The following is a 22962-nucleotide window of genomic DNA, read 5'->3' as shown; positions in this document are numbered from 1 at the left end:
GTGTCTACATGTTATCATCTCTACCCGTATTTTCCCCATAATCATATATCATATTCAACTCTTAAGATATAAGGAAAATCTGATACCAGACATGACTCTTATAAAGTAATATCTAAGTTAAGAATTTTGCTTTGTTCACTCTTTCTGTTCCTGCTGATTTGTACAATCATATTTTGAACTTTAACCTTTCTGGTGAACACTGTGATATAATCAATACAGGATGCAGTAGAGCAAATCCAGTAAAATCACGATCATAAAATAAAAAGCTCTGAACAAAACTCATCTCCAGTATCATGAGCAACAATAGTATTTATTCTTAAGAGGAGTAGTAATTGGAAGGAAGCATGGGGTAGGTGGAAAGGGGTGGCAGAACTTGTGTCTAAAATCTGTAACTTTTGAATTTTCAAGAACCCACATTAAAAAAGTTTTTTTTAAAAAGTAAAATTTTAATTATATATTTGATTTACCCCAATGTATCCAAAATATTATGTCAACGTGTAATAAACAGAACAAACTTGTTAATGAAGTAAACATTCTTCCATGTCTTCAAAACCCAGAATACTTAGAGCATCCTGATTTAGATACCAAATTGTTAGTGAAAATACTTGATTTGTTCTACAATTGATGACATTTGTATTTTCAAGAGTACGTTCACATACCTAAGCTGTTCCAAACATGCACAAAAATCCTCTAATAATTTAATGAAGCATAAGCTTTTACATTTAAATTAATTAAAGCTAAAACAAAAAAATTCAGTTCCTGTAGCTCTAGCCACATTCACGCACCAAATAGCCACATGTGACTAAGAACTGCTGACTTGGACAGCATAGCCTTAGACTGAATTTCAAATGTATGGCAATTACAAGGGACAAATGCAATGGGAAAAAAAACTCAGAGACATCTAGAACACGGGACATTCTACAACTGGCCTAGATTCTTAGTCAATGATAAAAACAAGGTAAAAATTGTTCTACATTAAAAGAGACAGAGAAAGTACAAAAAAATGCATGAACCTTGTTTGGATCCTGATATAAAATGAGATATAAAAGATATTCCTGGGATAACAGAAGAAATGTGAATATAAACAGGAGATTAGATAATATAGTGAAATTCATTATTTATTAGGTGCCAGAATGGTATTACTGATGTGCCGAGATGTGTATGTATGTATAGATATGTATATACACACGTTTACACATATGTATATCCATATATACACATATATTCCCATATACACACATACACACAGAGAAAAGGAGAGAAAAAAGGAAGAAAAGAGGGAAGGAGCAAAAAAAAGTAAATACTGTAAATCATTAATAACTGTTGAATCTAATTTGAAGGTATATGGATATTCATTGGATTAGTCTTCTCTTTTTGTCTTTTTGAAATATTTCAAAATAAAACACTGAGGAGAAAAGATACAGAAAATATTTGCTAAATCTGGTAGTTTCGGGGTCAAGCATCATTATCAAAATAAAAGTTTGCTTTGAAATCCAATCAACCTCTCTTGCTCCAATTTATCCATTAGCTATTCACCTTCCAAACGCTAAGCCAGTGCTCTGTGGGCTCAAAATTCTGTAATGCTACTGCAGCTAGCAACCAGGCTAACAGGTATATGTGGGATCTCAGCAACTCAACTCTAAGTCCACACCCTTGAAAATACACATTTTTATTCAAGAAACACCAAGTATCTATTACAGTTGAGGCCCTGTGCTAGATAAGACAAACAGAAAGATGAGAAACGTGGTTCCAGTCCCATAGAGTCTAGTAATAGAGATGGATAGGAAGTCATGAGTATATACCTCTGCCAAGTCCCTTCCTTTCTGTCCTCCCCTTAACCTGTGAGCTGAACTTACTCTAACCTCCAACTCTGTCTCCTGTGGGCCTCAAACAGCAGCTCCAACTCTTTGGCTCCAAATATGCAACAACGTGGTTAAAAGTCAGAGACATTTTGCTGAGGGGAAGAAGCTTTGTACAAAAGAGTGTGTGCTGCGTGATTTCCTTTATGCGAATTTCTCCATAAGGCAAAAGTAACCTGTGGTGGGAAAAGATTACAAAGGCAATCGCCCTTGGGAAAGAAGGGGCAGGGTCAACCTGGAAAGGAATGTTGTACAACTTTCTACAGAAATGGAACTTTGTTCTGCCATATTGTCATGTGTATGGGTCACATAATCTTTTGGCATTTCAGTGTATTTAAATTCTACTTCTAAAAATTGAGAGTAATGGCAATAATTTACCAGGGCATAGCAAGGGGGTAGGAGTGTAAATAAAACAAGAATGAAAAAGCATTGAGAAGGATGAAGGGTGAAGGATAGAGACACAAGTGTTGATTGTACTATTTTGCTTTCTTGGCATAAATACGATTTTTCCATCATAAAAAGTTGAAAACAGCCAGGCTCAATCGTAGGAAATAAACGGTTTACAATACTGCATATGAACAAATCCATTTAAATTTATGACCCTGGCTCAAAGACCTTAAAGACAAGAGATCATCCAATCACAAAGATCATATGGGTCTACAAGAGAGTTGTCCCTGGCTTTCCATCCGAAGCTCTAATTTAGGAAAGGGATGAATTAAGCCCAACTCCAGCAAAGCAAAATCAGCCTCCAACCTCACTGAAATCAGTACTGGTCACTCCAAAGAGATCACAATATCTTAAACAATCCATTCTGGAATATAGATATGTTATGATTAGTAAATCTATTGAAAATAAAGATTTCTGCCCCACCACAGTCTTTCCAAAATTTCACATTTATAGAAATAATATTTGTGTTGTTATTTGGTTCTGTGTGAATTTATGGAATATGAACAATTTAGTACTATAGTACTATGTACTTGCCCTAAAGGAGCTCACAAATAGGGTGAGATGGAGAGCTGGAGGGTGAGAGGAAGGAGAGAAAGAAAGAGAGAGAAAAGAGGGAGGGAGGGGAAGTGATGGGAGAGAAGAGAGGAAGAAAGGGGAGGGGATGGGAGGGGAAGGGAGGGGAGAGGGGAGGGGAAGGGAGAGGAAAAGAAGGGAAAGGAGGCTGGATGAGAAGAGAGGGGAGGGGAGGGGAGGGAAGAGGTAGCTTACTAAATGAAATAGCACAGGACCACATGTAACATTTAATAAGTTATACACAAATATTATGAAAACATAAAGGAAGGCACAGAGGATAAACTGAGACATTCAAGAAGAACTTTTAAAATCACCTTTAAATTTAACCTCTGCAGGACAGATAGAAATTGGGTGGAGATAAAACAAACAAACAAACAAACAAACAAAAAACTTTTAAAGGGCATTCCAAGAAGAGGAAACAGAAGCGTTGTTAACGCTTGAACAACGTAAGTTTGAACTATGCAGGTCCACTTACGCATGGCTTTTCTTCAATAAATACAGTAGAGTACGGTAAATATACTGTCTCTTATGATTTTCTTAACATCTTTTCTCTAGCTTACTTTATTGTCAGAATATAGTATATAATACATATAACACACAAAATGTGTGAATTATTTATGTTATTGGTGAACCTTCCCATCAACAGTAAGCTATCAGTAAAGTTTTAGGGGGAGTCAAAAGTTAAACATGGACTTTGTGGGTTGGTGCTCCTAGACCCATGTTGTCCAAGGGGCAACTGTGCATGCAGAAGCACAGATGTGTGTGTTTGTTGGCTTTTCCTACTGAAGTACAGTTGACACACATACCGTATTATTTCATGTGTACAAAAAGAAAGTCAACCTGCTGGACGGAAGAAGGTATCTGCAAATAATATATCTGACAAGGGGGGGCGCCTGAGTGGCTTAGTTGGTTAAACATCCGACTTTCGCTTAGGTCATGATCTCGCGGTTCGTGGGTTCGAGCCCCGCGTCGGGCTCTATGCTGACTGCCAGCTCGGAGCCTGGAGCCTATTTCAGAGTCTGTATCTCCCTCTCTCTCTGACCCTCCCCTGCTCACGCTGTCTCTCTCTCTCTCTCCTAGAAATAAATAAAAATATTAAAAAATATATATATATATATATATCTGACAAGGGATTAATATCCTGTATACATAAAGAGCTCATACAACTCAGTAGCAACAACAACAAAAACATAATCTGATTCGAAAAATGAGTAGAGGATCTGAACTGACATTTTTTGTTTCAAAGCCATGATTTTTTGAGAAATGACAACTAATGTGGTACAACTGGTGGGCTGGGAAAACCAAAGATGATGCCTAGATATTGGATGATGAATAGGTGAATGAGGCACAGATGAGATTAAGAGGTAGGTCAAGAAAGGTATCATATCACTATCAAGAAGTATAGTACTTGTCTTGTGAGCAATAGATTGTCGGCAGAGGACTAAGCAGTTAGAGTGCACGAGCTCTCCTGCTTTCTAGAAACATAACCCAGGCAGGAGCATGGAGAACAAAGTGAAGTAGGTAGACTATGCTAGAATTCATAAAAGAATGTACTTCCTTGTTTAATAATTAGTCATGATGTAACATCTGGCATTGTTCACCCCACAAAAACCGAAGAGATTATTATGGTGGAATTCGACCTTTTGCATGTAAATAGTGTTTAGCAGGTGGCCCACAGTGTTAGATACCTTTTGTCTTCTGTTAATTTTTTTTGTCATAAAAAATGGTGGCTATAAATCGTGTTTTTATGTAATCTTACCTTACGCTGTATGGATCCCATTCTCACCGATTTCACATCCACAGACTGATAAGTAAGCCACAGGCCTGTATTTATATGTTGAATATAGCATACTGAGTCTCCATATTTTATTTCTGAAGTTCCCATGCCATCGACTTCTTTTCTCACCCCTACATCCAATTTTTCCTAAGGAGATAAAGAGAAGAAAAAAAGGATTAGCAAAAGTTGTAAAAATACTACTTTATAAATTGAAAGAACTTTGCCTTATTGAAGCACTCAGCTCTGTGATGTTCTTTAAAATAATAATGGTCAAAGATTTTATTCCAGCAGTTCCAACTATACTGAAAATCGAAGTAGAAAATCATAAAATAAACATACCTTGAATTATTTATAATAATAGAACATTATTTTGGCTATAACATTTTGTATTGCTTAATGGCAAACGCCAAACCAGAAACTTTACAGTTAATAGTTTAGGCCTCATATTCTTTCCAGATTATTTTTTAATTATTGATGGTTAAAAGCATATGTTCAGGGGAACAGAAAATCTCATTTTGAGTTCAATCTCTGCTACTTATTATTTCTATGACTTTAGGACAATTTAATTAAACAGTATAAGCCTTGGGTTTCTCATCTTAAATAAAGATAAAAAAAGTAAATCCCCCCCATAATAGTTATTAGAAAGCATGAGCTAACACAGGTAAAGTTTTCAGCCTGGTACCTGGGATAAAATAAATGTTTACATAAATTTTAATGATTCTTACCATGAAAACAGTATTGATAATGTTGACAAAGATATTACTAAGGATGTTAATACTAGCGATGACTTCTTTTGAACTGATCAAAGCTATAATTCAGTTTCTACAGGGGCCATTTCCAACGTGGACTATGGAAGTATTCACTCCTATAGGGCTATAAGGGTAAGCACCCCATGCTATAAAGAAACAGCTGATCTTCTGACACCAACTAAATATATAAGCCCATATTTATTTTATTGCTTCCTCCTTCCACATACACTTTCAGATTTCCCTCCCACACTTAATTCTGGTCTTCAGGCACACATGATATCTGGAAGCTCTGTATAGTCCTTAAAATAACAGCAAAATAATCTAATCCTCTTTTGGTTGCTAGATCTCCTTTTGTGGTTCCTTATTCTTCTCTTTGGTCCAACTTTTGTCAGTACATTTACCTGAACTTTCATCTGTGTCTTTCCTTATTTGACTTTCATAATAGTTACACAAATCATTTTGGAGACTAGTTTGGAGTAATAGTTACACAATTAGTTGAAAATTACTAATAGTTACACAAAAGTTTTTGAACATTAGGTTGGAGTAAAATTTATGGCTGTTATATAGAAAGGAATAACTCAAACAAAAATAATTCAAAACAAAATTCTGATAAGATTTTTTTCATGTCATCTGCACATTGTACTAATATTTAATTCTAAGATGACTATGAACACTCTAACAACTGAAAATTAAAATGAACTGAAATTCTTGGGGCACCTGGGTGGCTTAGTCGGTTAAGCGTCCGACTTTCGCTCAGGTCATGATCTCGCGGTTCGTGGGTTCGAGCCCCGCGTCAGGCTCTGTGCTGACTGCCAGCTCTGAGCCTGGAGCCTGTTTCAGTCTGTGACTCCCTCTCTCTCTGACCCTCCCCTGCTCACGCTGTCTCTCTCTCTCTCTCTCCTAGAAATAAAAAAAAAAAAAAAAAAAAAAAACATTAAAAAAATAAAAAAATAAAATGAACTGAAATTCTTAATACAAAAGGTCAAGGTCATATAAGAAAATGAATACAATTATAAGTTGATTTAACCATTATGCAAATAACTTGAAACCCTATTCTAAAACAAAACAGATAATTAAGCCATTCCAATTTCATTCTATCAAAAAAGATAAACTACTAATCTACTTACACTAACCCTTCAATGGGAAAATTAAATTCTAGGGGAAAATATAACAATGTAATTATCTCCTCAAAATAAAACAATGAGCCTCTAATATTCTAACTTTTTTTTTTGTTTTTTTTATCCAAGGGATTTAGTTGGTAGCCTATTTATATAGACTGTGGATTGTGTTCTGAGAAGTCACAATTAGTATTTGTAAAGTTGCACTTTGTTTGCTTTTTATTAAATAGTTCACATCACTCTCTGAATTAGTTTAATCATGACACCTCACATAGACTGTTTTAGTGACTATCTCTGATCCTCAAGTCAGGCAAGAATGGCTAAAGTAACATTAGAAAAAAGTAAAGTGATTATTTGCTGTATGAAAGAATAAAGGCCATTCATGCTCTTTCCTTCTTTTATTTCTTGTCATTTTCTATAACTCAGGCTTAGGGGAAGGAGAAATTCAGGTAAAAATAATCTAGATGCTTTGAACAACTACAAGCAGAGGCAAAATATGAGTCAAGAATATGACAGCTACTAAAAGCATATAACATAAAACTAGCCTGTATTACTAGAAATAAAGTGTCTAGATTAGGCAAGTAGAAATTTTACTACTTTTTACTCTCACTCTCACTCTCTCTCTCTCAAAAATAAATAAACTTTGAAACCAGCATTTTGCCTTGGGGCATAACCTATCCAATCTGCTCGAAGCTCATGCAGAGGGAATCTGCTGCCTTACTGGCTTGAGATATCAGAGAACACACTCAAAAGCAGCTAGAAAATTAGATGAGCTAAACCCTGGATGGAAAAAGTGTCCATAAGTATCTGCTTCTAAAATTCATCCAAATTCTTGCCAACCACTAAACAATGCCCAGTTGAATGACAGCAAATTAAAGCTGAAGTAACTGACCAAAAATATAAACAACTGCCCACTGCAAAACAAAACTCAGAGTCTCTATAACCTATAATTCCTAATATCGAATAGATACTGCCAAAAATCAACAGATGTGAAACACAAGAAAAAGTTATCCATACTAAATTAAGAAAACAAAACCAATGTGACCATACCAAAGAAAAAGCAGTAACAACGGGTAATAGAAATGATGCAAAGATAGCCTTTACAATTAGCAGAGAAGGACTTTATTTTTTTTTTTTTAATTTATTTTAGGGGGAGGGAAGCAGAGGGAGAGAGATAGAGAATCTTAAGCAGGCTCCACGCTCGGCACAGAGCCCAATGCGGGGCTTGATCCCACAACCCTGAGATCATGACCAGAGCCAAAATCAAAACTCAGATGCTCAACCGACTGAGCCACCCAGGCAACCCAGCAGACAAGGACTTTAAAGCAACCATTATAAATATAAAATATGTTCAACAGCATAAAGGAAAATATGTGCATAATGAATAAAATGATGGGAATCTCAGGTAAGAAATATAAACTATAAAATGAAATATAATAGCAAAATGAAAACAGCAATTGAAATATAAAATTAATTGGACCAGCTTAATTAACATCAAACTGGAATTATTGGCTAAGGAGTGAAAAAGTTGAAAGAAGATCAGTAGAAATTTTCCAATCTGAACATAAGATTGCATTTATTTATTTATGCTTTAAATATTTATTTATTTTGGGGAGAACACAGCAGGGGAAGGGGAGGGTGAGGGGGACAGAGGATCCAAAGTGGGTTCTGTGGGCTCTTCACTGACAGGCTGTCAGCAGGGAGCCTGATGTGGGGCTCAAACTCATGAACTGCAAGATCATGACCTGAGCTGATGGTGGGCGCTCAACCCACTGAGCCAGCCAGGCGTCCCAAGGTCAGATTGATTTTAAAAGCACTCTGACATAATAAGTACTTTGCCATTAAGTGGAAACTTTCTTCAAAAGACTGACGATTTAATTCCCATACCTTCTGCATTTAATTGAGGAAATGTTTAGATCCTATTATCTTAGCATTAACATCCATCCATTTTTAAATAGTCTAATTTTCCATCCTATAAAGAATAATCTTGAGATTTGAAGACCATAAAAATGCTCAGAAAGAAAACAACTCTTTTTGACACAGTCTAGAGTTATTGAAAAGACTTCTATTTTTACTGTTAGGTGATCTTTGGGCAGACATTTTCTCTTGTGATTCATGGACAACCAGAACACACAATACTTCAACTAGAGACAGAGATTGGTACTTCACTGAAATTACTTCTCAATGCCTTCTTTCCCAGTGACTGTTAATTAGTTTTTCAAGGGCAGGAATCAGATGTCTGGTTCCTTCACCTCAGGGGCCCATAACCCAGGAGGAGAACAGTGTCTGCAAATCCTAGATTCTCAATAAAGATTTACTAAATGAATGAATCAATTTTTGGGAAAAAAATTACATTTTCCTTCAGAAACTACTCCTAATCCTAACATTCAAATAATTCCACTTACGAATGCTTAGAAAATCTGATTTCCTAATGAATAGTGAAAGGGTTCTAGAAGTAAAAATGATCAACATGAAAAATATTAAGTGACATTTTGGCAGTTGGCATATGAAACTGACTAGTAAAGCCAAAACTTTTTCTAACAACTGTCCATATGAAATGATATACAGGCATTACATAAGCCAAATGAAGCTCATTAGGAAATTTAAACTAGTCATGTAGGGCTATGTTCCTAGTGCAGTGAGAGTCTTCCAATTAAACCATCCTTAAATCCATCCAAATTATTCTACCAAGTGGCTGATAGGAAGGAGGGAAAAAAAAGGCCTTTGTCCTTAGAGGATGGAGTGTTTGTTTTTGTAATAGCTAGTTCTCCATAGTGTGTATATATGTATATATATGTGTGTGTATATATACATATGTGTGTGTGTATATATGTATAGTATATATATGTGTGTGTATATGTATATATATATTTGCTTCTTTATGGTGCCACACTTAAAAGAGTTGGTCACTGAGAAATGTTGAGTCTAGAAATGCAACAGGGTCAGAGAAATTACTGTGACCAATAACTCAGGCCAAGCATGGTCCATCCAAAGCAGGGGTGTAAAAAATAGATTTTGGGGCACATGGGTGGCTCAGTCAGTTAAGTTCAGGTCATGATCTCACAGTTTGTAAGTTCAAGCCCTGCATTGGGCTTGGGGCTAACAACTCAGAGCCTGGAGCCTCCTTTGGATTCTGTGTCTCCCTCTCTCTCTGTCCCCTCCCTTGCACTTGGTGTTTTCTCGCTCTCTTTCTCTCTCTCTCTCAAAAATAAATAAACATTAAAAAAAATACGTAGCTTTCTTTATCCCTGGTGTTTAGAAATCTCACTAAGAGACACTGGTGGGTGTGTGCGTGGAAAGAAAGGCTTTAAAACATGTCTTGTGCTGGAAGGATCTTTGAGGAGCTTCCCTAGCAGCAAACAAGGTCACAGTGCTTCAGGACTTGTATAACCCCCTCCCCTTGAGGGTGGGTTGGGCCAATGCATATGATGGGATAGCACTTGTGATTAGATTGTGTTATATGGCAAAAGTGAAAAGATCTTGCAGCTGTAATTAAGGTCCATATTCAATTGACATTAAACAAATATCCTGGGTGAGTGACAGTTAATCAGGTGAACCCTTTAAAGGAAGCTAATCATGATCTTGTATGAGGGACTCCAGGGTTACTCGGCCAGCCCTCACAATCTCGTAAAGCAAATCCACATAATAAAAGTCCCTTAACATACACATGCCTCCCACTGGTTCCACTCCTCTGGGACTTTGACTGAAACTCCGTATCTTACCCACAAAAGGTTCCAGTGAGCTCAGACTCACTAGAAAGGTTCAACATAAAAACTATTACTGAATTCCTCTATTTTCTGTAAAACCATACTTGGCATCATTTTCTACTATTCTATCAATGGCTGCTGAAAAAGGGTAACTGAAAAAGTTTATTTTGAATTTAATCCCGATAAGATACAAAATCTATCTCCACTGATAACTTTACATAACTATTTTTGATAAGGAAAAAAACCCAAATTCTCCACTTTGTGTTTATATCTTAGATATTTAACCAAGTGATAAACAACCATAATAGGTCAGATGATTCCAAGTGAGCAACATATCTTTTCTATCTGCCATTATTATTGTATTATTTTTATTATTATTAAATCTTTAATTTCCTTATTAAAGAGGGTTCTAGTTTTAATCTTTGCATCCAAAATCTGGAACTATCACACAATTCACCCAAGCCACAGTTCCCCATCTGCAAAATGAAGATTAAAAATAATGGGGCTCTTGGGTGGCTCAGTTGATTGAGCAGTCAGCTCTTAATTTCAGCTCAGGTCATGATCTCAAGGTCATAGGATCAAGCCCCACAAGAGAGATTCTCTCTCCCTCTCTCACCCTCTGCCCTTCTCACCCTATCCCCTCTCCCGTGTTTGTGTTCTCTCTCTCTCTCAAATAAAAAAATTAATTAAAAATTAAAATCAGAAAAGTATCTAAGCTTCCTAGGATTGATCTAGGATTAAACAAGATAATGCACTTAAGGTGCTTAGTTAGCTACTTGGCATATAATAAATTATTAGCTGTTGTACTTATTTTCATTGCAAGAGTGTGTATGTTTTAAAACATCTTAAAATTTTTTGAACCAAGAAAAATTCCAAGTAAAACTGACATACTAAAAACTACGTCCTGAAAGTTTTCTGTTCTATTTCTGCCATTTGATCCATAATCATTACTCTCAATGGCACTTATTTGAGGTTAGCATTCCGTCATATATAAAGCTTTAAGTGAATTCAGTATTTATTTCAAAGACCAAGAGCCATGATCAAATATAGTAATGAACAGAGGGATGAAAGAATTGATTTACACTATTTTCTCTAAACTCTTGACAATATAAAATTTTTTAAAAAATAATTTCATCTACAATCAAAGACTTTTTATTCTCTTTTAGTTGGTTCTAAGTTCAATGCTTCTTTATCATGTAACTGTAAAACACCATTTTCATCATAGATTTTAATTTTTTTTAAAGGTTTTGAAGGAGACAGAGACAAATGTGAGCAGGTGAGGGGCAGAGAGAGAGCCACAAAACCCTTAGGAGGATGCAGGCTCTGAGGTGTCGGCCCAGAGCCTGCTGCGGGGCTCAAACTCATGAAGAGCGAGACCATGACCTGAGCCAAAGTCCAATGCTTAACCAACTGGGCCACCCAAGTGCCCCAAGGATTTCTTTTCTTTTTTAAGTAAAAAAAAATAAAATAAAATTTTTAAGTTACATTATGATTGCCTTTTAACAATATTATATTTTTCCAAATCAGTATATTCTAATAGCTAGTACCATGTAACTATCAACTAAATTTGTTGAATATTTGAGTCTTTTCCAAGCTTTTGCCATAATAAAGAATGATGAAATTTACCTGCACAGGTTTTATTTTATTTCAGTAAGACAATCCCCCCACTAAAAACAATTAAATTGCTAGCTCCGTGGCTATCTGTATGTAAGAATGTTAAAAAATATATTTCTCTTTTGTATTTTCAACATTCATTTGAATAACCTAGCCCATTTTACCAGAGGCATCCATTTACCTCTGGAAAATCAGGATTGCTATAGAAAGAACAAAAGGAGAAAGGCAGTATCAGTATTCAGATTTCTACAGCAACAAGATTCTTGGAGACAGTGGAAATATGGTTGTTCTAGAAGTAATGGAAACAGAAAGATGAGCTCAGTATTCAGATTTCTACGGCAGAAGCATGACTGGGAATCCATTGCATTGCGGGACTGCTGAGTTGGGGACCAGCCATGAGGTAATGAGGGGCCCAGCGGTGCCAGAGCACCAGCATTACACTTTGACTTTGAAGCTCATATGTTGTTTATTTTTTTTCTATTCTACTCATCATATTGTTCAAAGGGATTCTCATTAGAGATCTAGAGAGTTTTCTAGGAGGTCTTGTTCCTAACAAATGATTTAAAAGACATAAGAAGAAAGGTCTGCATCTAAGAGTGGATGTGTAAATAAATGTGTCTTTGAGGAAAAAGTTTTGATGTGCTTTACTATCATATTGTTACATGACAACAGCATGAGGTTTGTGTTAACTGTGCCTAAGTCTAGATGAATGTGTTCTATGTAAACAAACAAAGAACTACAAACCAGGTGAGACATCTGAGAAGGTTTTGGTAGTTTAGGAAATGAGTTTCACTGCAAAGAAAGAGAAATTGGAAATTTAGAAATACATGTAAAATGTGCTCACATCATTTTTTTTTTTTTTTTGCATTTCTAACATCAGAAGAAATGTGTTGGGAATATGCTTACACATAATCCAAAATTATATTTTCTGTCTTACCTTGGAAGATCGGAAGGTAAATGCTGTTGACTTTACATCAGCCTTTTCTTTGTCCATGAGTAGAAGGTTTTTGTCTTCCATGAGACTCAAGTATTTTCCTGTTGTGACATGGCGTAGTCGGAAAGGCTGGCCCCACCTTATGTGGCTTCCACTCCACCTAAGAAACACAGTTAAGACTTGATCCAATAGCATCCACAATCAAAGGAGAAAAAGCAAGTAAAATGTATGTGTTGGACACTGAACTTTGCTTTGTATATATTGCTTTATTTAATGTTCTCAAAAATCTTATGATGTTGGTGGTATTAATTTCATTCCATAAATAACGAAAAGGTTATACAGAATGATTAGGGAACAGTCAATGTTACATAGCTAAAAATAAATAGGAGTGAAATTTAACTCAAGGACTTCAACTTTAAATATGATACCATTCACATTACATACTACTTTATGTAATAATGACTAAGGACCTGTGTTCCAAGTTAACATCTAATCACAAGTCATAGATATAGAAATTACAATAGAAATTTCAGTTTAAATAATACTTTAGAATTCACTAGCTAAAAACTTCTGTTGGAAAAATGAAACTTTTGTTGGCTTCCCAGAGACTTGAAAAACAATGGTAATTTAGTCAATGCTTAAGTATGATTAATTGGAGCTCATATATATGAAGTACATATTTGCTTGAAAAAAGAAATCTATTCCAGTGCACTGAATTTTAATAATGTGGAACAGTTGTATCATTGAAAATTGATCAGCAAAAAAGACAAACCAATAAAAAGAGAATTCTAAAAAGGTCAAGAGGGAAAAAAGTAAAATGCAATCATCGGAATATACAAACTAAAGTTGCAGAAAAAAGGTAAAAAGCAAAGTTCTGATCATTAAAATCTGCTTTTTGAAATAACTCTCAGACATGGTCGAAAAGAAAAATCAAGACGCAAACCATCCTTGTTTTGCAAAGTGCTGTGTTAGAAGAGAGTTATGTGAATCTGAACCTTGGACTCACGAAGGTAAGGAAGGGAAACAAAGCTCTGATAGGCATGACTTTCAGTTAACATGATGCAAAACAGTGACAGTCTCTGATCACTGACAAGAAATATGCTGACAATCGAATAATTTTTTAAAGAATGAAAAGTAAATGAATGACAACAATCACCAAGGATATAAATTCAAAAGGAAATAGTTATGGTAAAGTTGCTATTGAACAAATTAGAATTTAAGGCAAAAAACATAAAGAGGAGACTGTTATGTACTTTATAAAGAGAAAAAAATGTTACTCTAAAGAGAATGTTCGTGGGGTGCCTGGGTAGCTCAGTCAGCTGAGCAGTTGAGAGTCTGACTTCAGCTTGGGTCTTGATATCACGGTTGGCAAGTTTGAGCCCCGCATGGGGCTCTGTGCTGACAGCTCAGAGCCTGGAGCCTGCTTCAGATTCTGTGTCTCCCTCTCTCTCTGCCCCTCCCCCTCTCATGTTCTGCTTCTCAAAAATATTTTTTTAATGCAATTAAAGTTCATTTACCAACAACAGAATATTAAATCATTTCTAGTCTGGTAAATAAACCAGCTCTGTTCATTCCCCTCTTATAAAATTAAGTATATCCTTGGCAGATGCTTTGGAAAACACAATTATGTTTAATATTCATTTCCATTATTTGAAGAAGCAGCTGAATGTTTTTTCTAAGGAATGACTCATCTTAATTATCATTAAAAAATTTCATTTTCAAACTAGTCCCAAATTTTGACAAAGTAATACTTTGTGATAGAACTTCTAGAAGGTATTCTAGATACTATGTGTGAGTCTACTGAATAGGGCACATGTTTACCAGCACGCCTTTCAAGTCACCAAGAGGATTATGTCAGAAATGGAATGAATTGGGCCAATCACTGGTAAAACTCTATAAAGTTTAAGCACATTTTCTTAAGCCACTCAAATTAGCTGGCTTCCAATGCCCATGCCCCAGAAGAAAAGAGGAAAGTCTAAAAGAAAGGGCAAGACAATATTTAGTAAAAACTGAAAATAAGAATAGTAACATTAAAGCAATTTCCAGTGGTAACATAGCAGAAACCTGTTCCCTATCTACTTGAAAGGACTTCACAGGATTGGGGAGTATTTGGTCATTCCTCATGATACATCCACCTTTGATTTTTGTGGGGGTTTTGTAACATACAAGAAAGTGAAATGTGAAGGACACAGAAGGCATATTTTTCATTGCAATGATCATTCCCACTACAGAAACCAACATATATTGTACGTACAATGTTCCTACAACTTTACATTGGGATGAAACACAGGAAAGTGTGTCCTATTTTATTTAACTCCCCAAACTAAAACTTACCTTATTAAAAAGTTCATGATACTGAAAAACTTATGACAACATTATTTATATGAGTATGTGATACAGAATATCTAATTACTAGGCTGTGTAATTTATAACAAATATATAGTTTGAGACCTTTTTGGAGGGAAAAAAAAGAATACCCCAAATATTATAAGATAAATATTGACCTTTGGATATAAAATTCTTTTACACACATAAGCCTAATTGTTGACTCTCATTTCCTAAGTATAAGGAAAAAATGAGTATTTGCATGGCCAATGTATATAATAAGACACGTAAACTAAATGCAATCAAATTTGTACATTTACAATGAAGTCAAAGTAGTTCAAAAATTCAAAAGAACCTCAGAAAACACTTAACATAATTACATTCATTACAAGTGAACCTGCTTTCCTACCACAGACAAGAAGATGAAACGGTATAAAACAAGGGTCACACAGTACAAAAAAATCATCTCTCATCTTTTAAATGGTTGAAAAACTACCTGCTCTGCCCTCTGGTGTCAAACTCTCCTTGCTGTCATTTGGATTCTGAGACAATCCTCACAGTCGTAGACACTAAGGCTAGGAAGTACCCCCTTTCACCTCTGGATCACCACAAGACCAGGCTCTTTCTATATGATCAGTCACCCAAATTCAAAGTTAAAACAAAGCCCATGCTTCCCATTTCAAACTTCAAACATTAGGCACCAGTAGAGAAAGAGAATTCAGACCACTTAACAGAAAGATGTCCAGAATGACCGGGATTTACGTAATAACGGTTCATCAATAACAACGGTGAGAATAAAAAAGGAAACCCTGTCTGGTTTTCAGAAATTTACATCCTTCCTTTTTTTTGTTTTGTTATGTTTCATTTAATCTATAAAATCAGACAGATTTAGGGCCTCATTTGCTCAAAAAAAAAATCCATTTCTTTAAGCACACAATCAGGAATCTATAAATTTTAAAACACATCTGGAATCTGCTTTCTAATGGCAACACCACCGATCTAAGTTCCTATGGATTATTTCACTTCTCTAATTAAGCTGCCACTTTTATAAAACATAAGTAAAGGAAATACATGCACGTATTTAAAATCCCTTTCCCTAAATTCTTTGAATAATCTATAAAAGCACATGAAAGCTCAGAGTCTTGTCCCCTTTGTTTTATGAGGATGCCATAAAATGAGTAATGGAAAAAATGAGTATTTTTCCTCTCATTAAAAGATGCAATAAAATTTTACATTTAATTTCAGTATTTACCAAAAGTTTTAATATTCAGGTGGATATCATGAGGTATGTATTTATATGGAAGAAACATACTCTCAATTAATAATTAATGAGGTTAATATAAAAGAACTTTTTATTTTTTTAAATTTTTTTAATGTTTTACTTATTTCTGAGAGAGACAGAAAGAGACAGCATGAGCAGTGGAGGGTCAGAGAGAGAGGGAGATACAAAATCTGAAACAGGCTCCAGGCTCTGAGCTAGCTGTCCGCACAGAGCCAAACACGGGGCTCAAACCCACGAACCGTGAGATCATGACCTGAGCCGAAGTCAGATGCTTAACCAACTGAGCCACTCAGGAGCCTCTAGAAGAACTTTTTAAAGTTATAGACTTACTACCATAAGAAATGTAAAAAATAAGGGGCACCTGGGAGGTTCAGCTGGTTAAGCATCTGACTCTTGGTTTCAGCTCAGGTCATGATCTCATGGTTAATAGGTTCAAGCCTCGCATCAGGCTTTGCATTGAAGGTACAGAGTCTGCTTGGGATTCTCTCTCTCCCTCTATCTCTACCCTCTCCTGCTTGCATGCTTTCTCTCTCTTTCAAAAATAAATAAACATTTAAAAAAAGAAATATAATGTATTTAACTTACATACATATTTATATTTCTGTTGCATAGACATATGACAGCGTGAGTTAAAATAAATCTTCCAATCAGAAAACAGTATGACTGGGATAAAAAATGGTCATGAGGAGTAACAGAATAATGATGGCAAGGAAGAAGAGAATATAGAATTTTTACTGTTAAGAAAGACTATGTTCAAGTATTTTCAATAGACAAAGATGGGTATTAAATCACAGCAGTATTTAGAATCAACAAGGTACTTCAAAAAAATGTATACCCATTTCAAGATGTCACTACTTATAATACACTATGCATATTCTAGGCACTGATTTAAACTGATAGCAAAAAAATGTATATGTCAAAACTTACAATGTTCAAGGATATATTTTCAAATTTTTTTTAAATCAATGTATGGAATATGTAAGAAAAAACTAAAGACCACTAAACTATCTTTTATTATTATTATTATTATTAAAGTTTATTTATTTATTTTGAGAGAGAGAGTGAGAGAGCACACACAGGGAGGGCAGAGAGAGAAGAAAAGAGACAGAATTACAAGCAGGCTCTGTACTGCCAGCATGGAGCCTGATGCGGGGCTCGAACTCATGAACGGTGAGACCATGATATGAGCTAAAACCAAGAGTCAGATGCATAACCCAGTGAGCCTCAAGACCACTAAACCATCTTAATCATCATTAGATAAGCATTAATCTCAAAATATTAGGTCTTTAAAGGCAGTTACTCTATAGGTAAACAGCTCCCTACGCCCATCCAGGGAAGCTAAAATCTTAATAATTTCCTAAAAGTATAATACAATAGGTAACAAATACACTGAAAACTTAGTGCTTTTTAGGCAAAGGACTGGACCTCCCAATCATAAAAAAAAAAAATCTGATTAATATTCTAATTCTATTTAAAATAGTTCAAAATGACACCTCTATCATCAACACTGCATTTATATGAAGGAACTAAAAGTCAATCGCTGAACAAGATTTTGAAGTCACCAGAAGGAGAAAAAAAGAATATATACCTATATATATACATACACATATACATTTATATTCATCTGTACGTGTGTGTTTCTATAACAAACAAACATACAGTCCACAAACTGGCTTTGTATTACAGTCCATATTTCTTACTCAGCTATCAAGATGTTTGTAAATAAAGATAATGACTGCCAGTAATAACATTGTACTCTCATTCATGTTCAAGTTTCCCGTTTTATGTGTGCCTTTAGAAGGTTAAATCCAGAGTCTATCAGACCTGAAATGTGTAACAGGCTCGCAAACCACTTGTTCTGTTTCCAAGACTTACATCTGTCTCCCTGTCCTCAGAGCACCTTTGGCCAGGAGATGCCCAGACTGGGATGACATGATGTCCCCAAAACAAAATCAGGCTAAAGACAAGAGTGGACTGTATACAAGTATTGTGTTCTACCTGGTGAATTTAGGCCAAAGAAGGCCAAAGAAAGGTAGGCGGAAGGGAAAGAAGAGAAACTCTCCTTCTTCAAGAGAGGCTTTCTCAGTGTTTCATTTGCGTGTTCGCTGTAGTTAGCATGAGCATCTCCCATAAAAGCACAAGTGCACAGGATTTTGTATACTTGGAGCACTTGGCTGTATTTACAGGCTCTACTTACGCAACTCTTAGTGTCTCTAGTCTCCACAGGGAACGTGCATGGACAGATACAGCACCACCTTCATAGTGAACGGTTCTGGTTAAAAAAAGGGAAAAAAAAAGTCCAATTTTAATAAGTGTCATTCTTGCACTATATTTTCTCAAGCGAATTACAAGAGAAAAGCAAATGGAAAGCCTTCGGATAAAGTCATATTTTCTGGCACGAGACAATATAGCTGGAAATAAAAATAACAAAAGTAACAATAAGAGATCAATGTAAGTTTGCCTTGAATAAACATTTAACTTAAACATATTGTCCTATCATTTTCTCCCTCTACTCTCATTTATTCCCTGCCTCTCCCCCCAGCCTACCTCACCCCCCTCTCCTCCCGTGAATACATTCACCTTACTTATTTAACTTAGGTCTATAAAAGTATTCAGCTATGAGTTCACATGTAGGTTACTATCTTATTATTTCAACACATGCATACAATTATTTGCAGTTCTAAAATCTGTTCTAGATACATCAAACACTGTAAAGAAATATGAGAACATGTTAATTTTAGTGTTTTATTATAACAATCTGCAAAACGATTAAAGATAGAAAAATATCACCAAAAATTTAACATCAACCAGAAAAGTCATACCCACAGAGAGAACTATCTTTGAATACACATAGCACATGCCCAAGTTCCAAAGCTCTCATAATGATAATTGTTAATATGACAGAAGTAATGCTAAGTAATTTATATACATTATTCAACTCGAGGTCTGTTGATACGGTTTTAAGGAAACCAATGCTTATACATGCTCCCTGTTTCTTCCCTGAGACTCAGTGTCTCTGTCTCTACCAGATCTTTGCCATCATTCAAACACACATAACCCTATCCTGACTCAAACATAACACTGTTGACCATATTCTCCTCTCCTGCTCACCCCTTTATCTGCCTCATGGATCACCTCCTGTCAGATCTCCATGCATCCACTTGCTTTCAGACCAACCTCTCCAATGAAACACATTTTTTTTAATGTTTGCTCATTTTTGAAAGAAATAGAAAGAGAGAGAGAGAAAGTAGGGAAGGGAAAGAGAGAGAGGGAGACACAGAATCCAGAGGAGGCTCCAGGCTCTGAGCTGTCAGCACAGAGCTGGACAGGGGCTCAAACTCACAGACCATGAGATCATGACCTGAGTGGAAGTTGGATGCTTAACCAACTAAGCTACCCAGGCACCCCTCCAATGAAATACATTTCCTAAGGGCATCAAATGATATTCATGGTTCCAAATCCAATGGACTGATTTTTTTTTTTTTTTTTTTTACATTGTGGAAATACCTATGGTCTTGAGTTTGGTTGTTTTTTTTAATGTTTTTATTTATTTCTGAGAGAGAGACAGACAGCGTGAGCAGGAGAGGGTCAGAGAGAGAGGGAGACACAGAATCTGAAATAGGCTCCAGGCTCTCTATGAGCAGGCTGTCAGCACAGAGCCCAACGCGGGGCTCAAACCCATGAACTGTGAAATCATGACCTGAGCCGAAGTCAGACGCTTAACCAACTAAGCCACCCAGGCGCCCCTGTCTTGAGTTTTTCAAATTCTGTTTGACAAATACTGTCTTGACAGTATATTTTTCAGTACACACAAAAGTAGAGAGAATATTATGATAAATCCCAATATACCCAGGACACGGTGTCAACAACCATCAATATAGGGCCAATCTTGTTTTAACTATAACCTCTAGTTTCCCCTACACATACAACCCCCTGAAAATACATACATACATATGTAGATATAGTATAAACACAAACACACGCATTTATAAAAGTTGTCTTTATAAAATATCCGTTTAAATTTTCCATTTTCTCAAAAAATGTTTTGTTTTTCTGTTGCTCTTTCAAGTTCCAAACAGGATGCACAAATTGGTAAGTATCTTAAATTTCTATTAATAGCAATTTTCCCTTTTTTTTTTCCTTGTTGGCAGTATTTCCTGACAGAAGTCTGTATGATCTGTCTTGGAGTTTCTACATTCTGGGTTTTGCTGATGACATCCTCATAATGTGAACATGTACTTCTAAAATGGTAGTTGGATTTCTAGAGTTAGTGTTTTATACTTCCTACTACATCACATCAGGTGGTAATAATGACTACTTGTCTATCTTTTTGTATTAAAATGGATCAGTAGGTTTAGAATCACCTTGATCCATCTATTATAAAAGTTTTAGGTATACCTACAAACAATGCCATAGCAGTGATTTTCAATCATGGCTGAAGATACAATAACGTGGATAGCTTTTTAAAATGTGATGCCCGGGGGCGCCTGGGTGGCTTAGTCGGTTAAGCGTCCGACTTTCGCTTAGGTCATGATCTCGCGGTTCGTGGGTTCGAGCCCCGCGTCAGGCTCTGTACTGACTGCCAGCTCGGAGCCTGGAGCCTGTTTCAGAGTCTGTGACTCCCTCTCTCTCTGACCCTCCCCTGTTCACACTGTGTCTCTCTCTCTCTCTCCTAGAAATAAATAAAACATTAAAAATTTAAAAAAAATAAATAAAAAATAAATAAAATGTGATGCCCGGTCCTCATCAATGACTAATTAAACCAAATCTGGAGTCAGAATTCTTTTTTAAGTTTATTTATTTTTGACAGAGAGAGACAGAGGAAGAGAGCACTCACATGCCCAGTAGCAGGGGAGGAGAAGAGAGAAGGAGAGACAGGATCCCAAGCTCTCACAAACTGTGAGATCATGACGTGAACTGAGATCAAAAGTCAGACACTTAACTGAGTCACCCAGGTGCCCCTGGAGTAAGAATTTTTAAAAGTTCTCCAACTGGTGGTAATGAGAAGCTAAAGTGTAGAAATCACGGTCCAGATCAGTTTCTACACAGCAGTACTACTGACACTTGGGCCAGATAATTCTTTGCTGTAGGTGGCTGTCCAGTGAACATAGGATACTCACTGATCCCTGGCTCCTACCAACCAAATGCCAGCAGTACTAGTCTCTTCCAAACCCCTCCCCAGTTGTGACAACCAAAAATGTTCCCAAAATATTACCAAAATGTCTTCTGGGAGATAAAACCATCCCCATTGTCAAGCTACTGGTATTGATTAGTGGCTCTCAATCTGCAGTATTAGAATTATCTTGCAGGCTTTTTAAAATACAGATTGCTAGACCCCTTCTACCCTTAGTAGATCTAGGGAAAGGAGAAGAATTTGTCTTTCTAATAAGTTCCCAGGTGATGTTGATGCAACTGGTCCACATTCTGAGAATCACTGGACTAGAATCATCATGTTATTAGGGCAGTGATTCTTGGCATCAGTTGTATATTAGAATCAGAGACTCATCTGAAAGCTTTAAAAACTCCAATGCACAGACAATTCACAAATTAAATCAGAATCTCTGGGTATATACCTAAAAATAACAAATGATAAAATATAGATGTAATGTGTATATATACATATATAGACAGATACACAGACTTTTTAATCAATCAGGACCTTTAATAAAAATCTTTTACTTGGTCATAAAAAATACCTTTATCAGATTTTTTAAAAATTATAACCAACGAAATTTGGAAACAAATACTAAAAAGATTTGACATGGAAAACTCAGAAACTCTTATAAATAATTCATGGGCCAAAAAGGAAACAGAAATTACACCTTATCTAAGATGTAATGAGGACAAGAGTACTTTGTAACAAATCTATAATTCACAGGTAAACTTTGAAAAATGTAGGCCTGCAATGCCTTCATTATAAATGAAGTAATGACCCAAAAACAAACAAACACAAGAAACATAACCTTAAGAGTTGTCTCAAGAGATTAAATAGTGAACAAAGTAAACCAAGAGGAAATAAAGAAGGGATTCTATGTTACCGTCCTATATTCTACTGTTAAGATAAGTAAAATGAGCAAGAGTGTAAATGATATACATTTCTGCACAACAGTAAATCATAATAAATCTATCACATGTATGTATGTATGTATGCAGAGGTGTTATCTGTATCAATATGGAGAAAGCTCTTGAATAATGAACACCAAGAGACTACTGTTAATCACATAATAAAAGTTATGTGGGCTAAAATGGACTCTAAGATAAAACCAGCATTAAGTAATGTTTATGTAGAATTGTATATATTATACATAACAAGGTAAATGAAGAATTATCCTTCAAATGTTTTACTCTCATTTACCTTTCCATTCTTAACTGAATTTAACAATGACCTTTTATTATTTGTATAAGTAGAAATCTAATAATATTTTAATTTTGGGGAGGGAATTAACAATTAAAACACAAATATAAAGTCAAAAGGAAAGTTGGATCCTCCTTCCTACTTATCTGGTTGCCTTCTTGAACATTTCTCTCCTGAAGGGGCTTCTTGCCTTTTGTTATTTCTCTTTATTTTTTTTTTAAA

The 22962-nt window shown here is 35.7% G+C and overlaps 1 protein-coding gene across 1 annotated transcript in view; it reads right to left on the bottom strand.

Annotated features, from left to right (window-relative positions):
* Positions 1-22962, bottom strand: part of RYR2 (ryanodine receptor 2) — a 468566-nt gene that overhangs the window by 362501 nt on the left and 83103 nt on the right. The window contains exons 9-11 of the mRNA XM_039254352.1: positions 18583-18657; positions 12782-12938; positions 4639-4803 (exon numbers count right to left, since the gene is read on the bottom strand). Coding sequence (XP_039110283.1) covers positions 4639-4803; positions 12782-12938; positions 18583-18657 — 397 coding nt within the window. The remainder of the gene's footprint in view (positions 1-4638; positions 4804-12781; positions 12939-18582; positions 18658-22962) is intronic.

The sequence above is a fragment of the Hyaena hyaena genome, unplaced genomic scaffold, assembly GCF_003009895.1.
Source record: "Hyaena hyaena isolate Hyena2069 unplaced genomic scaffold, ASM300989v1 scaffold_485, whole genome shotgun sequence".
Lineage (NCBI taxonomy): Eukaryota > Metazoa > Chordata > Mammalia > Carnivora > Hyaenidae > Hyaena > Hyaena hyaena.
The sequence above is the reverse complement of the archived record's forward strand: the minus strand, read 5'-3'. Positions and strand labels throughout refer to the sequence as shown.